At 45.1% G+C, this 15,118-nt stretch overlaps 1 protein-coding gene and 1 long non-coding RNA gene across 4 annotated transcripts; one reads left to right on the top strand and one right to left on the bottom strand.

Moving 5' to 3' along the window:
- On the top strand, positions 1-3,423 carry LOC117862755 (uncharacterized). The gene is made up of 2 exons (XM_034746303.2): positions 1-672; positions 2,336-3,423. Exons 1-2 carry the CDS (start codon positions 619-621, stop codon positions 3,161-3,163), a joined length of 882 nt encoding a protein of 293 aa, XP_034602194.1. The 5' UTR covers positions 1-618; the 3' UTR covers positions 3,164-3,423.
- Positions 3,424-3,777: 354 nt separating this feature from the next.
- LOC117857899 (uncharacterized) lies at positions 3,778-14,645 on the bottom strand. 3 transcript variants are annotated; one of them, XR_011898648.1, is made up of 6 exons: positions 9,107-14,645; positions 5,904-9,016; positions 5,747-5,827; positions 4,321-5,662; positions 4,147-4,230; positions 3,778-4,068 (listed from the first exon to the last, which is right to left on the bottom strand). It is a non-coding gene; the product is annotated as an uncharacterized lncRNA (long non-coding RNA). The 3 variants fall into 3 exon arrangements; XR_011898649.1 differs by having other exon boundaries at positions 4,147-5,662; positions 5,904-8,619; positions 8,714-9,016; XR_011898647.1 differs by having other exon boundaries at positions 4,147-5,662.
- Between the last annotated feature and the right edge of the window lie 473 nt (positions 14,646-15,118).

Below are 15,118 nucleotides of genomic sequence, written 5' to 3'. Positions count from 1 at the left end.
TCTCCACTCACCACCGCGCGCGCTCTCCCAGTCCAGGAGTCCACCACGCCGCTGCCGGCCGGGTGCTGGCCCTGGCCCCCCGACACGGTGGGCCACCCGGCCTGTGGTGCGCGGGGCACAGCAACATGCATGCATCACCCGGCACGCTGCTGCCTGGCTGCCTGCTAGTACTAGTGCTCTATTCTCTCTCTGGAAGTCTGGATCACTCTTGGCTAGCTTGGGCGTGCAACTTTTCCTTGCCTTCTTATTCACATCTCCCACCGTTCACATCTCTCATTCTGTCACCAACCACCGCCACCATCTTCTCCTCCCCCTCACAGGCTCACCTCTACTAGCTCCTCTCTCCAACCTCTATTACTGCCGCCTGTTGATCCTCTTCTTGGTGTTCTTCTACAAGTTAGCTGCACATCTCAATTCTTCGACAAGGCACCAGCAAGAAGATCAGTTAGCGTATAGTATGATCAGGATCATAATGAAGTAGCCAGATATAGATAGTTTCCACAGGTGTGTATCTAGGTTTTGTGTGGCTTGTGATCTGGTAGAACACACACCTTGGCACATACTCGATCGCGTCGTGGCCGGCTGCTAGGTAGCCATCAGCTAGTGATCCATCGACCGATGATGGCCGGAGTACCGCCGATGCACATCTGCATGGACTCGGACTGGCTCAAGGTACGTGCGCATATCCCATGATCGAGCTCCCACAACAGCAAGTGCTTAATTCTGGATCTCTTGCGAATACTTCCCCACTTGATCTGACGGATTCTTCCTACATGAGTCTTTGTCGCTCACACACACGTTATTAGTACAATAATTAAGTTGCATATTTGCATATTTCTTCTTCTTTTCTCATGGAGCATATTCGTTCTTATATATCCTGTTCCATGGTGAAGATATCATAATTTGGTTGCTGATACTTGTGTTATTCATGAAGGATCTGAACATTTACGGTTCGTTCACATCGACCTCATGCCTGTATATATATGCCTCTCACAATAGATCCTTGTTTGGAGAACGATAGAAAAGGTTGCACGTAGATGACCCATCTGGTGGCAATTCACTATTCTCTTTGTTGATCTCTGCTATTTTTCTCCTGCTTGTTTGATAGCTATTTGTTGGTCGTTAAGCACGTGTCTATAGAATGGTTGTTCAGCACATGTGCTTAATATGATCAAAGAGTGCGATGAGATCAGATCGCCGATCCGGTATTTAACCTCACGATGATACTAAATATTATGATCATGAATGAAATTTAATTATTCATACAGTTTGGCTCATAAGTATGGGTAGATGGGGTTCATCTGACATGTTTCTTTATTTAAAACCCTTCCTTAGATGAAGATCCGGTTAAGTCTACCACATGAATTATATAACTCGCCTTATTAGATGTTTTCAGTTTCTAACCATGCATATGTGTTACTTTTTAAGTCATATGATGTGCTTCCAGTTAAGTCATGATGTTTTACTTTTACTGAGAAACTGAAACTCTAGAAGGAACACTCACAAAAGATGTCATAAAACAGGGTAAACGATCAACCAGATAAACAGTAGAAAGTGCAATGCACTGTCTGATACTTACCCATATATTGCAAGCAAAAGCAACAGCACGATAAAAGAGGGTTTGAACAAGTACAATTTTTTTATCATCTGATCCACCTTGCTTTAACTTTAGAACACTGAAAAAGCCACGTATCTAGATCTCCTCAAAACTGTCGATAATTAGACTCAATGTACATTGCCACCATTATTCTTTAGCTGTTATATTGGCATAAGCCCAGAGGCTGGCTAGGGTTATAGCAGCACAATAAGGATACTATACTCTTCAGTTAGACACCACTGCACGTCAAACATTAGTGTGATCTTACTAACAATAATCTATCTACTTATATTAATATCATAGGAAAATTAATGCATGGGTTGGGACATTCATTCATGCTTAAGAAATCGAGACAAGTACACCCTGCATGGCCCTCATGAAATCTACGTTTGTTGTAACTTTAGCATGTGATCAAAAGCGCAACTACGCGCAAAGAAGATCACGGGGTAAGTGATCAATGCAATTCCAAAAGCTATGGATACACCATATATATATAGGATCAAGCTGATCAGATCTGAAACTTTGATGCACCCATCATGAGACACCATCATTATCTTGTAGCTTTGCATGGAGTTCGTACTTTAGCCTATCAGAGAAACCATATGAATATCAGCTTCCGAAAGTTCCCTACTGGGACCATATATGCATGCAGCACCCTTTCGCGCATTCCGAGGCTTCCATTCTGTCACAGCTGATGATTGCGATCACAACGCCTCAACGTGGCCTTGTGCTTTTCAGGGCATCGTCCCCGAGGAGCCCGGGATGGGGTCGTCGTCCCCGTCGGCGGAGCTGATCGCGTGCCCGCGGCCGGTGCACGCCGCGGCGGCGGACCGGCGCCTGCGCCCGCAGCACGACCAGCCGCTCAAGTGCCCGCGGTGCGAGTCCACACACACCAAGTTCTGCTACTACAACAACTACAGCCTCTCGCAGCCGCGCTACTTCTGCAAGACGTGCCGCCGCTACTGGACCAAGGGCGGCTCGCTCCGCAACGTCCCCGTTGGCGGCGGGTGCCGCAAGAACAAGCGCGCCAGCGCCAAGAAGCCCGCCGCGCCGCCTATGCTCCAGGCGGCGCATGCGCGGCAGGTGGCGGAGACCGGCCTCCACCTGTCGTTCTCCGGTATGCTGCAGCTGCCGCCTCCGACAGCCGCGGCGGACCCGCTGTGCAGCCTCGGCCTCCTGGACTGGAAGTACGACCCGATCCTTGCAGGACCCGGTGCCGCGGCCGGCGCGCTGGATGGCGCCGGCTCCGAGGCGCAGTTTTCCGGGGCGGGCATGATGGGCATCCCCGGCGGCGGCGAGTGCCACGCGCTGAGCGCGCTCCGGTACGCGGCCGGCCTGGGCGAGCACCTGCAGCTTCAGGGGCTTCCGTTCGGGGCGCGCGCGGAGCACGACGCCGTGGAGGTGAAGCCGGCGGCGGCAGCGGAGAGGCTGCTGTCGCTGGACTGGTACGGCGAGGCGGCGAGCCGCGCGCCAGAGAGCGCCATCAGCTCGCTGGGCGCGCTGGGCCTGTGGAGCGGCATGCTCGGCGGCGCGCACCAGCACCATGGCTCCTCCGCGGCCATCTGATCCTGGCAAAAACGTGCCTCTTCATGCGATGCGTTGCATGCATCGTGCAAGCATTAGTGGTTTGCTAATGGCGTTATTAACGAGTGACTACGTCGCCGCAAAAAAAAAAAGAGTGACTACGTAGAAGTGCTTACCTTTTTGTTGTTGTTTTTGCTGTTGTCATCTTCTGTTTTCGTTTCATCGTTTTGTTTGGACAATCGATGCTTGCAGCTTCTCATTTCGGACGGTATCTAGTTAACATTTGGTGGTGGTTGCTGAAATCAGGTTTTATATATGTCACTAGCCCAGAAATTGCGCTAGAACATGTTTGCGCTGGCAGGTATCGCACCCACACCCGTCAGCAACCTTGAGCCAGCACAAATGCCGTCGGTGCTGATGGGTGCTTTCCCACTAGCACAGACCGTTCTCTGCTGGCGGGCGACGTTAGCCACCCGCCAGCATAGAAAGCATATGTGCTGGCGGTGTGGTTCCATCACTCGCCACCACAGATGGTTTCTATGCTAGCAGGTGCTTATGCCGCCCACCAGGAAAATGTGTTTTCCCACTCGTGAATTGTTTATTATTTCTATTTTCACCAAATTGAAATATGTATCTCCAACCACATAACAATAAACTTGAATAATAAACAATTCACATTATTAAAAATTGCATCGTACATAATATGTAATTCATATTATTAAAAATCCAACATTTGGAATAGAGCTGTTATTTGCCACGCTAATATAAAAACTACTACACCCATCTACGGATTTGTGCACTTGTCCATCATCAACACACCAGCTTTATCAAAAAAATGCTCCATCCTCATGACAAATCTCACGTAGGATGAACCTCGTCATGTCCGTACAAATATTATTGATCTGTTTCTCTTCGATCTTGGTATAGTTACCGTGGATGGTAGGCATCTGCAGGTAAATAGTAAATGAAGATTATGATATATTACCATTAGAAAGTTAGTAAATGGCGGTGTATAAGAGACTTACGTCTTCAGGGTTCGTCCGGTACCTTCCATTGTTTCTAATGAACTCGCACACGTAATATCCGCATAGCACAGAGCCGGAAGGTTGCTTGTGGCATTACAAATAAATAGAAAAATGATGAGTTGTTATTAATGATAAGTCTACAGTATATGAAAAAGCAAGTTTTTATGTTCTTACGTATTTATGATATATTATTTTCATAACTTTCATCTTTTTTGGATTGTGGGTCCCATCTTTTAGTATGTAAAACTTGTACGCATTCTGAGGATATAAAGACAAGAGTTAGTAATACAACTTGGTGCATAGGATGTCAACATGCATATAAGTACTGCCAAGGAATGTCTTGCTTTTGTATAATGCCTATGAATTCCTTGTACCTATCTCTATATGGTCGAGGACCACTGCTTCTCCTAGCTTAGGTAAAATCATAATGTAAATCTAATGGTCTCTGCATTATATTAAGAGTAAAGTGCATCCACCATACATGAAGTTGCACCATTGTTTCACTTTGGTCCAACAAGTTGCAAACGTTGTACCCACCATACACAAAGTTGTTCGCTATGTGCATGAACAGCCACTATACACCAGTAGTACGTATTTCGTAGATGTGGTATGCTGGCAAGGACTTGGAAGGGTATAAGCACTTGCTTCAAGAATGGGAGGGGCTAAAACACAAAATTGGCATGTTGTAGAGAAATTCACGCTAACATTGTAATGTGCACTCGTACAGACCTACGGAAAATCTGCAGCATAGTATGAACTAATGCTATGTAAAATTCCTAAATTTTGATATGATCCAAACATACACGTACAAAGTGAAACATATATTGATAAGAAATAGGCAAAATATGGTAGAACTTGCATTGTCAAAAGCAGTGACATTCCCAGTACCACAGTTCAAAAGAAAAGCGACATCATCCAAACTTAAACAAATTGAAAGGAAATAATCAAATAATATCGCATAATTCTAGGTCTCTACAAGCACAATTCTAGAACAAAATGATAGCAACCCTTAAAATCAAATTTAGCACTTATCAAAGCAACGATTCTCTACTGAAGAAATCATGCTTGAGAATGTTGGTGACTTATGTCATCTGTTAGTGCATCTGGAGTCATGTCAACTTCCACTATGGCTGGATTTTGGGCAGGATTACCATTTATTCTCGGGCAAAATGCAGAGGTAGAGCCACCTGTTGTTCTACTACCTATCCCTTCTATTTCATTTCTTGCACCCCTTCTTCGACCACGTCCTGTTGTGCTCCCTCTAGTGTTATCTATTTTAGCCCTTGATCGACCACGCCCTCTAGTCCCCTTTGCACTCCCACCTGTGTCATCTATTATAGCTTTTGTTCAACGAACTCCTCTAGTATCCCTTGGTCCCCCTTGGTCTCCCTGTCCTACCTCTTGTCATTGTTGTCATGACCCTCAGAGGTGGGAGATCAGCCCTATGTTGTTCCACAAAGACATACTCTAAAAGTGGACCTAGGGGTTGCATGCTCCTATTTTCCTCAAGTGGATCCTACGAATAAGATTTAACACAATATCAGTAACACAAGTATGGTAGCTGGTTGGAAATTACTACTTAGGTGTGTAAGAAATGCACCTCACGCAGCAAGTTGAATACCATACTTCCATTTGTTTAGCTAGGATCCATGTTGGGATTGATAGCTTTGGGATTTATCTCCTGCAATTACACGAAATCATATTAATTTGAGTGTTGAAAAATACAAGATTCAGGCAACTATGACATTAGTTTGTACCTGTAGTACTGTAAGATCAACTTCCTCATCATCTGTTGCTGCATTTGGTAGCTCAAAGCCTTGGTTTTGTTCTGCACAATGGCTATGGTTTCTCTTAGTGTGATTTTCTGAGTTGCGTATATTGTAGTGCATAGTAGCTCCATGTTTGCTCAGATTGGCACCACCCTCGAGCTCCATCCGTGCTTTCTTTCTTGACTTCTTTGTCCTCCCAGCCTTTTTTTCATAAACTGGAGGGTGTATCTCCACACCATTCATCTTCTCCTAGTGTTGCTTGTCCCTAATTGGCATGATGTTGTGTCCATAAGATCTAAGATAAGTGTCAATGGAGTAACATTCATGCACTCGATCTTCAGGACTTATGTCATCTTCTCTGAAGCAAGCAATTGCATGTGAACATGGGATGCTAGTGAGTTGCCACCTATGGCAATAACATTGAGCAACATTGATATCAACGAAATGTGTTTCTTCCTTATCTTTCACTGAAAAACCCCCACATCAAGGCAACTAACATAGTCAGCATGCCTCTCCACTTTCTTCCTTACCTTTGGACATATCCTGCCTCTCCACTTCTCAATAGCTCGAATTCGGAATTGCATTCGGATACTTGCTCGACTTATAACATAGTGGGATAGCGAGTACATATTTTGCTTTATAGACGGTTTTATAATTGATCAAAATTCATGTTACAAGAATGGAGTAAATTATGAGTGCAGTACATAATAGATAACTTATCGAAAATAACATATTTATTAAAAAAATTAAATATATCAAAGTAACTATAAAATAATATTTCCATAAATATACATCATTTAATAATAAAATAAGTTTATTAATACATTTAAATATGATTTATTCATCTAATAAATAATATAAAATATTTAAAATTATTATTATTACTAGTAGTAAAATTAATTACACTTGATCATTATATATCACTAGTAATATTAAGTTAACATAATGAGTCATTTGTCATATAGATACTTTTTTATAGTTTAAATCTTGTAAATAATTATTTTATTAGCAATTTTAAATTAACATTACTTGTAATTAGTTTTTGAGTAATATAAATGATTTTCAGATAGCTTCATTGGTACTTTATTGTTTGCGGGTACGGATAATGTCGGATATTTCAAACTTTTGTCAAATACGAATATGGAATTAGATAGAGAAAAATACTAAAAAATCGAATCCGGATACATCCATGTAACATTCACATAAAAATGAATACGAATACGGATATTCAAATCGATGTTTTTAGAATATATGAATTTAGATAATTCGGATTTTCAGACATCAATATCCATCCCTAGTTAGGCTAACGTGGCCACTCTAGGTGGCCGTCTAGACGTACGGCGTGTCCCCGTACTTCTAAAATATTTGTTCTGTTGCCACCTGAAATTATCTGACGTCCTTCTTTTCGTCTGCATCAAAAAACAACGCCCCCCTATCCCGTCAGGCTAAAGGGTATAAATAGCTCCGATTCACCACCGGAAACAGTCATCATCTTCCTCGCGCCCCTCTCCTCTGCTTTCAATATCCCAGCTGCGTAGCAAAGTAGGGGCGGCGGCGTGTTGCGCAAGGCTCTCCTCGCCTCCTCGGGATGATAGAGCATCTCGCGTTGCATTGCCTCACCAATGCGGATTGGGTGGCGCCCTGCACCGCAAAGTGCTTTTGCTTTGTCTGCACCTCCCATGTCTGTTCGCACTGTTGTGGGGGGCACCAGCAGTGGCATCATGGCCAAGAGAGGTCGGAGGTCGTACAGGTAGGGCGCCGCACAGTTCTTGATTTGTTCTTCTTCCGATCGGTTTCTTGCCTGTATCGAAGGTTTCTTGGTCTTAGAGGCGCTAAACATTCGTTGTTCTACAGTTTCTTGCCTGTATCATGTTTCTTGCTCTGTCAGGTTTTGGTTGTTGCTCGATCGTCTTCGATTTGAGCTTCTTGGAATCACCCCCACGGTTATTCTTGCTTTTTGCGTTTTCAATCCAGAAATCGGTTTCTTTTCGCAAGACTAGAAAAGCTCCCCCAACCTCTCTTTGTGAGAGAGTGATTATTGAGAAATTTTTAAGTTGGGTTGAGAGACTAATCTTGTGTGAGCATTAGTAAGCTGAAAAGAGCAATCCATAGCTTGAGCACTTGTGGTTCACATCGAGAAAGTCTTTGAAGCACTGTTTACTCTTGGAGGTGTGCCTCCTAGACGGCTAGGTGTCGCCGGCTAGCTCCTAAGGTGTGGTGTGTAGTGGCAAGTTTGTGAGGGCTGCGATCTTGCCTCCGCAAGAAAAAAGATCATCTAGCGAAGCGTTGAGATGGCCGACGCCGGCCGCCTGCCATGAAAGCCGGCACGTGCTGTGAGGCACGGTCCGCGGCGGGGATGAGCGCCACCATGAGGGCTGACCGCTAGCGGGATTAGAGTCGGCCGCGGCGAGCCACGATGGCCACAGCCGGCCGCTTGCCATGAGTGCCGGCACTTGGCGTGAGGCACGACCGGTGGAGGGCAACAGCGCCACCATCGGGGCCGACCTACGGTGGCAGCTAAGAGGGCCAGTGGTAGATTTGGCTGCCAGGCGAGCCGGTGGCCTTGGCAACTCCGGTCGGACAAGGGGAGGAGATAAGGGAGTGGCTATTGGGGTTTGAGCTGGAACCCTCACTCCCTATATACCTGTGACATTCGCTCCGGATGGTCCATCATGTTGAACGACCGAGATCCACCCGGATTAGCCTATTCCATGAAACATTAGTTAGGGAAATTACATCACATATATAGTAGACAATTATTCACAGTGAGCTGAAAAGTTAGGATTTTAGACACCTACTTGTTAAAGACTTCACAGTTGTTGTTCAGCAATATATCACATTTCAAAAACTCAGAGAAGAAGGCCCTGCACCACTGGTTTGGAGGTTGTTCCTCTATCCATCTATTGGCTTCAGGGCTATCCTCCTTTAACTTTTGCCAATACCTTGTTCCATCTTGGTATATTACTTGCTCTTGCACATGCCGATAAATCATTCTTGAGGGTCTCACCTTTGTGGACATCATTGAAGTTTTGATACATGTGGCGAACACAAAATCTGTGCTCAACATCAGGAAAGATGGCTTCTATAGCATTGATAAGGCCCTTCAAAGCAAAAATGAATAGAGAATTACCAATTATAATTGAATAAACTACTTTACAAATGAAACAAAGAAGGACCTAAGCAATGCTCACCTTTTGTTTGTCGCTCATAATGGTGTATGGTCCAGTATTGATGATGTTAAGGTCATTCTTAAATGTGGATAGAAACCATTTCCAGCTATTAGTTGACTCTACTTCTGTAACCCCCCAAGCAATTGGATATATGCTATCATTGCCATCTATACCCACAGCTGTGAACAACTGTCCACCATACTTAGTTTTGATGTGGCAACCATCTACACCAATTATGGGTCTACATCCTTCCAAAAATCCCCTCTTGCATGCATCTAGAGAATAGTAGCAGGTGCTGAAGTGTTGTAGTGATCTTGGGGGTGGCCCTGCATGATGAAGTGTTTTAAGAGTCAACCAAAATGTGCTCCTAGGATTGGTTGTTCTAAGCTCTTGACCATTATCCCATAGGAGATTGTACTGCTCCGAAACCTCACCAAAAATCTCTTTTAATACTACCCTTCTTGCCCTACTCATCTTGCATCTAGAAATTTTTAATTGGAACTCTCTTTGCACAATCTTTGTAAAAGCTTTCAGACTTAGCTTCTCATCATCTCTAAAATGCTCAAGATATCTCTTTGCTAGAAAAGGTGTTGTAAGTCTTGAGTTCCCATACTTTGTTGCAAGTGTGCTTGCCATCTTAATGCTTCACTAGCATGCTTTGGCTTCTGATATCATATCCTGCCTTCAAAAACCAAGGGCACCCCTCTTTGCACATAGCTTCAAGTCTATTCCTCTCATTTGTTATTTTTCGAATAGGCCTTCTATTCTTGAGGCTACAAGCATCCACAACCTTTCAAAGCTCTACAATATCTGCAAACATCATTCCAACTCTGAAAATTGGATTTTTCATGTCAATATCAACCCTGAATGTATAGAAGTTGAAATTAGTGCTTTCCTTCCCTTCATGAACAGGCAGCTGCAACTCTTCGACATCAAGTGCATCACTGTCCTCCTCTTCCTCATCCACTAGCTCTATCGCGAGCCCTTTACCTTTCTTCACACACATTTTATACTCAACCATGTCATCAACATTATGCACATAGAGGTCATCATAATCATTGTCTATTTCGTAATCTGAGTCAACATAAGCCGTTTCATGATAAAAACTTGTTTCTGAAAACTGATGGATAATCTTGAGATAAAAACAACCAATCAAGCATATAGTTCTAGAAATTGAATATGCAATTGGAAGGCTTGTTCCCACGACTAACCTAATTGAAAATCAAACCAAACTCTAACAATTATTTTGCATCTAGAAGGCCATCAAATTGTATTTCACTTTCATGGAAACAGTCAAATGTGGTTGAACTTACCATAGTCGGGAGGAAGGCCTTCGGGTTCATGCCACCGCGGCTCCATCTCCAGTGATGGGAGGGGAGTAATTTGCCTCCAGTCCAGCCTCCAATCGCAATCTAGTCACTCTAAAGGCCTGACACCTCCACCTGGAGCCCTCAACTGAGTCGACAAGAACGGAGTCACGAATAGAAAGTAGTGAGTTTTCTGCATAAAATAGAGTATACTGTTGTAGAGACATGATGCACGCCCCACGTCCCCTTGACCTGGAGCCTCCGTGACTTTTGGTTCATGGGATGCAAGGAGGGCAAAGCGATATGATAACCCTATAGTGATGGCCTTGTATCCCAGCAAAAATATCTTAGGGAAGAGGGTAGTTATCGGATAAGGCTCAAGCGAGGGAGCTTAGCTTACGGCGAGAGTAAGAACTGCACCTGGGAAGCTTGGTTAGCCGCTTGATTCCGCCTGAGTGCAGATCGATTTGGACGACATCAGCGGCCTACAGATGCTCCTCCTGATCGTTGATGGAAACTTCCGCAGGGCAGCCGGACGGATTGCCAGAGCTACCGTTCATCTCCAAGCCTAATCTATGACTTCCCAATCCCAGCATCGCCACCAAGCTCCAGCTGCGTGAGCCGAAAGAGGCCGTCGGGGTGGACAGACTCCACGAGCTAGATGATGCAAGGCTCCGCTAGGAGATGCGGTGATGCAAACGCCCACTCAGGTTCAGGGTTGCTATGCTGTGTGTGTGGCGGATGCTGCCTGTGCTTGCTTTTTCATTTGGATTAGTCGTCAGTGACTAATTCTTTCTATGTTTCCTTGGTTTTCTTTTGAAGATAAGATTTCCCAATCCTAATCTGGTTTATTTGCAAAAGAGAAAATGTATCCTCTTTCCAAATACACCACTAACTATTTCGTATTTCCATATCAGTATACAACGTCTCACAATTTCATGAGCCCACCATCTTGGACTGTATGTATTGTATTGCCACGTTTGCAACTTGTTGGACCGAAATGAAACAACAATGCAACTTCATGTATGGTGTATGCACTTTACTCTTATATTAAAGATGGCATTAAATAGCACCTAGTACATATATAGTAATTAAAATTAGCTTACTCAAAACTGTAAGGAGCCATGATATAATCCTTGTCAGGCCTTTTCCGTATCATACGAGTAATGTATACGGACACTTTGTGCCATTCTTCTCTGTGGGCTTGATTTTTGATAGCCTCTTTCTCCGCTTGTGTCTCTGCTGCATCTAATTGTGCTTTGATCGTTTCCATCATTTTGAGCCTTCAGGATTAGAAGATGAAGGATGAAATGTAAGACTGTCCACTCCTTCCTAGAGCCCTCAGACATACGGTCCTTTGCTGCCTTTTTGAGCATCTCAAAATTCTCTAACCCTTTAGCACTCCCTAGCAACACTTCTGGTTCAATGTGCGGCAACATGCCGTCCATATCAAAATCACGTTCCTTGTCCACCTGTGGTTCCACACTGACGGCGTGCGAACGCGGGAGCAGGGGTCCGAGGAGACCCCCTTTTTGAGATTCGACTGGGGACTGAACATATTGAACTCCCAGACATCATGGGTGGTGGGAACAGAGAGATTTTTACCGAGGTTTGGGCCTCCCGGAGGATAATAGCCCTACATCCTGCTTGTGTGTATATTTTTGCTGTAGAGTGTGAACTCGAGAATACATGGAGAAAGCTTGTTCTTGAGATCTGGAATCTGAGGGTGGAAGAAGCCCCCTTAGCCATGCCCCGGGTCTCCTGTTTTGTACTCCAAGAGGGATCCCACACCGAGAAACACAGTGGGAAATAAAGAAGCCTAGCCCCCATAGTTGACAGGACGCTGCATGGGTGTCAACATGCCACCGTCCGCCGGAGTGTGCCGTCCACCTCTTTCTTTATTGCATGCATTCATGCATGCATGCCTTCCCTTGTCTTGGAATCTTCTCTGTGGACCACATGCTCTCACGTTGGGTGAAAAGAGCAAGTGGGTGGGGAGAGAGAGGGAGAGAGGGAAGGAGGGAGGGAGAGCACATGGCTGCCACCCTCTCATGATACATCTTGTCCTTGGGACCACACCTTGGGGTTTCATGCATGCATTGTCATGGAGGAGTTGTTTTGGTCTTGTCTTGTCCTGGTGCATGCATGCTGTCATTCCATGCATGGTGCCACCCTCTCTTATATCATTATCCTGGTAGCACGGCGCTATTTATTGTTGCCTGCTCTACGAGCTGCCAGAGCATTTCCTTTGGAGCGAAGGCATGCTTGCTTCCGGTATTCTTTCGTAGTGTAGTACCCTGAGCCTTCGGGCTCCCAGGACCTGGCCCCTGTAGGGGTGCTGCTGTAGGCTTGCTTCTTCAACATTAGTGGCCGATGGTCTTCGTCTTGGGGTGTGTGCACCTATATGTCAGGATAAAGTAGTGGGTGGGAGCATGTAAATCCTCCCATAGTCTGACAATCAGGAGTATTTAATGTAGTCAGCCTTGATGTCTACCAAAGCTCTTCCTTCATAGCGAAGGCAGCCTGCTTGCCTCCCGGGGTCCTTCCGTAGTGGCGTACCCTGGGGTTTCCAAGCTCCCGGGGCCTAGGAGTTAGTTGGGCCCATTGCGTGGCCCACCCTTCCGATGACATGGTGGTTGAGCACCTCCACGAATCATCTGCGTGGGGACCCCCCTCCTCTTGGCGCTGACACACGTGCATCTGTTTGATGACCATTTTGATCTCCATGGTTGACGGTGGTCAAGCACCGAGAGCGGGGATTCGATGGGATCTCCTTTTAGAGATTCGGCCTGGGAGTTAGTTCATGTGAAGGGATTCGAGAGGCGTTCAGGGGAGTTTTAGGATGATTACACTGAAGAGGGTTTTTAGATAGGTTTAGGCCACTCGAAAGCGTAATACCCTACATCTTGTGTGTTGTGTTGCTTAGAATCGTCTGTCTGTGTTTGTACAAGAGCCGGCCTTTTATAGGCCAGGCCCATGGGAGGTCTGATCGGGGTAAGCCTTGCGTCGCAATCCTCCCCCCTAGCTTGTGTGTGAATGCAGCGGCCCAATGGCCGCCCACCTAGCTACAGTTCTTCTGATGTACTGTCCACTTGACCTGACGCTCCTCGCCTTGGCGCTCATGGCTTGGGGGTGTTCTGACCAGGTTCTTTGTACGTTAATCTTGTTTTTTTACCACCCTATCACGGTAATCTTCATTCTTCTAGGCCTAGCCCCATAGCCCCACCTCCTGGGGAAAGGGACGTTGAATCTAGCTCCCAGGATCCTTCCTGGGAGATCCTTGCCACCTCCGGGTTCGCAGTGGGGGCCGTTCTTTGAGCAGTTGGCGGCCAGGAGTCAGGTGAGCACTCTTAGCACAAGGGTGGCGCCCGCCACCTGTTGGACGGGACGGGTGAGGCTGCCAGTTCTTGAGGGTCCCAGACGCATCCCATCGACTGTAATGATGGTGTTTTTACGAGGACTGATGGTTTTTTTACGAGGACGGGGTGCCCGCTGATAGCCTGCCTTGACTGTCATGCCCTCCTGCTCCTGGGTACGTCACTGCTTGCTTCACCTTGAAGCGACCCTTCCCGGGGACCTCCCGGAGGCCTTCCCGGGAGACCCTCCCGGGTGCGTCTTACTCCCACCCTGTGGGCCCCCTGGAGGTCCCACCGGGTGGGTGCGATATTTTATTTGTCTTTTTGGGGCCTCAGATCCCCGGGCCATGTCCTTATTTGGGCTTCACCATGAGGGAGCCCCTTTCTGTAGGCGGGACCCACTTGTAAGCACCTCCTCGAGGGACCCTGTTCCTATGGTGCTTACAACGATCATAATCATCGTCCATCATAACATGATCATTTTTTGTTTGCATCATCACCTCCTACTTCATCATAGCCAGTATCGATGTCTGTGTTGTTGAAAGTACCTCCTGCCTCACCAGGGTGGGACCAAATTGTGTATCCATCCATAAAACCTCACTTTATCAAATGCCTCTTGATGATATCAGTATCCTCCCATACAATATTGTTGCTGGAGTCAAAACATGGACAACGTATTTGCATTGTCTGGCAACAGTGAGCATGCTTCTACTCAGCCTCGACAAACTTTGATACTTGTGACATGAATATATGCGAATGTCTCCGTATGCCATACATCCATACTCTATGATCCATCTTTAACTACCTATGACAACAATTCTATGTTATATTAACTAATTTAATGAGCTATGGGTGCAATAATTAATAACTCAATTAAACTCAATTCTATAAACTCATGTAAATTATGGATGTAGTAACTAATAAGTAGGAAGAAATATAATCAAAATCAATTCTATATTAACTAAAATAAACTCAATTAAACCATGGATGTAATAATTAATAAGTAGAAAGAAAAAACTCAAACTCAATTATATATTAAATTCAATCAACCTCATTAATTAAAACTATGGATCTAATAATTAATAAGTAGGAAAAATATAATCAAACTCAACTCTATATTACATTAAAATGACAAATATAGCATTGTAATGGTTATAATATGACCATAGAATTTTATTTATAAAAATAATCCATCTCTAATTATTTTCTCTCTCTTCCCTCCTCTCTCTTCTAGGTCTAGATCAGTCATCTAATGAAGCTAGAAATAATGGATATAAGTTGAAAACGAAGGTTGGAATGGCACAAACTCACCTTTTATAGCCACCTCCTCCAAAGAAAACAAGAGCAAAACCTTCCCCTTAGATTTGGTG

The sequence above is a fragment of the Setaria viridis genome, chromosome 1, assembly GCF_005286985.2.
Source record: "Setaria viridis chromosome 1, Setaria_viridis_v4.0, whole genome shotgun sequence".
In the NCBI taxonomy this organism is placed as follows: Eukaryota; Viridiplantae; Streptophyta; class Magnoliopsida; order Poales; family Poaceae; genus Setaria; species Setaria viridis.
Note: the sequence above shows the minus strand (reverse complement) of the source record. Positions and strands in the feature narration are given on the sequence as shown.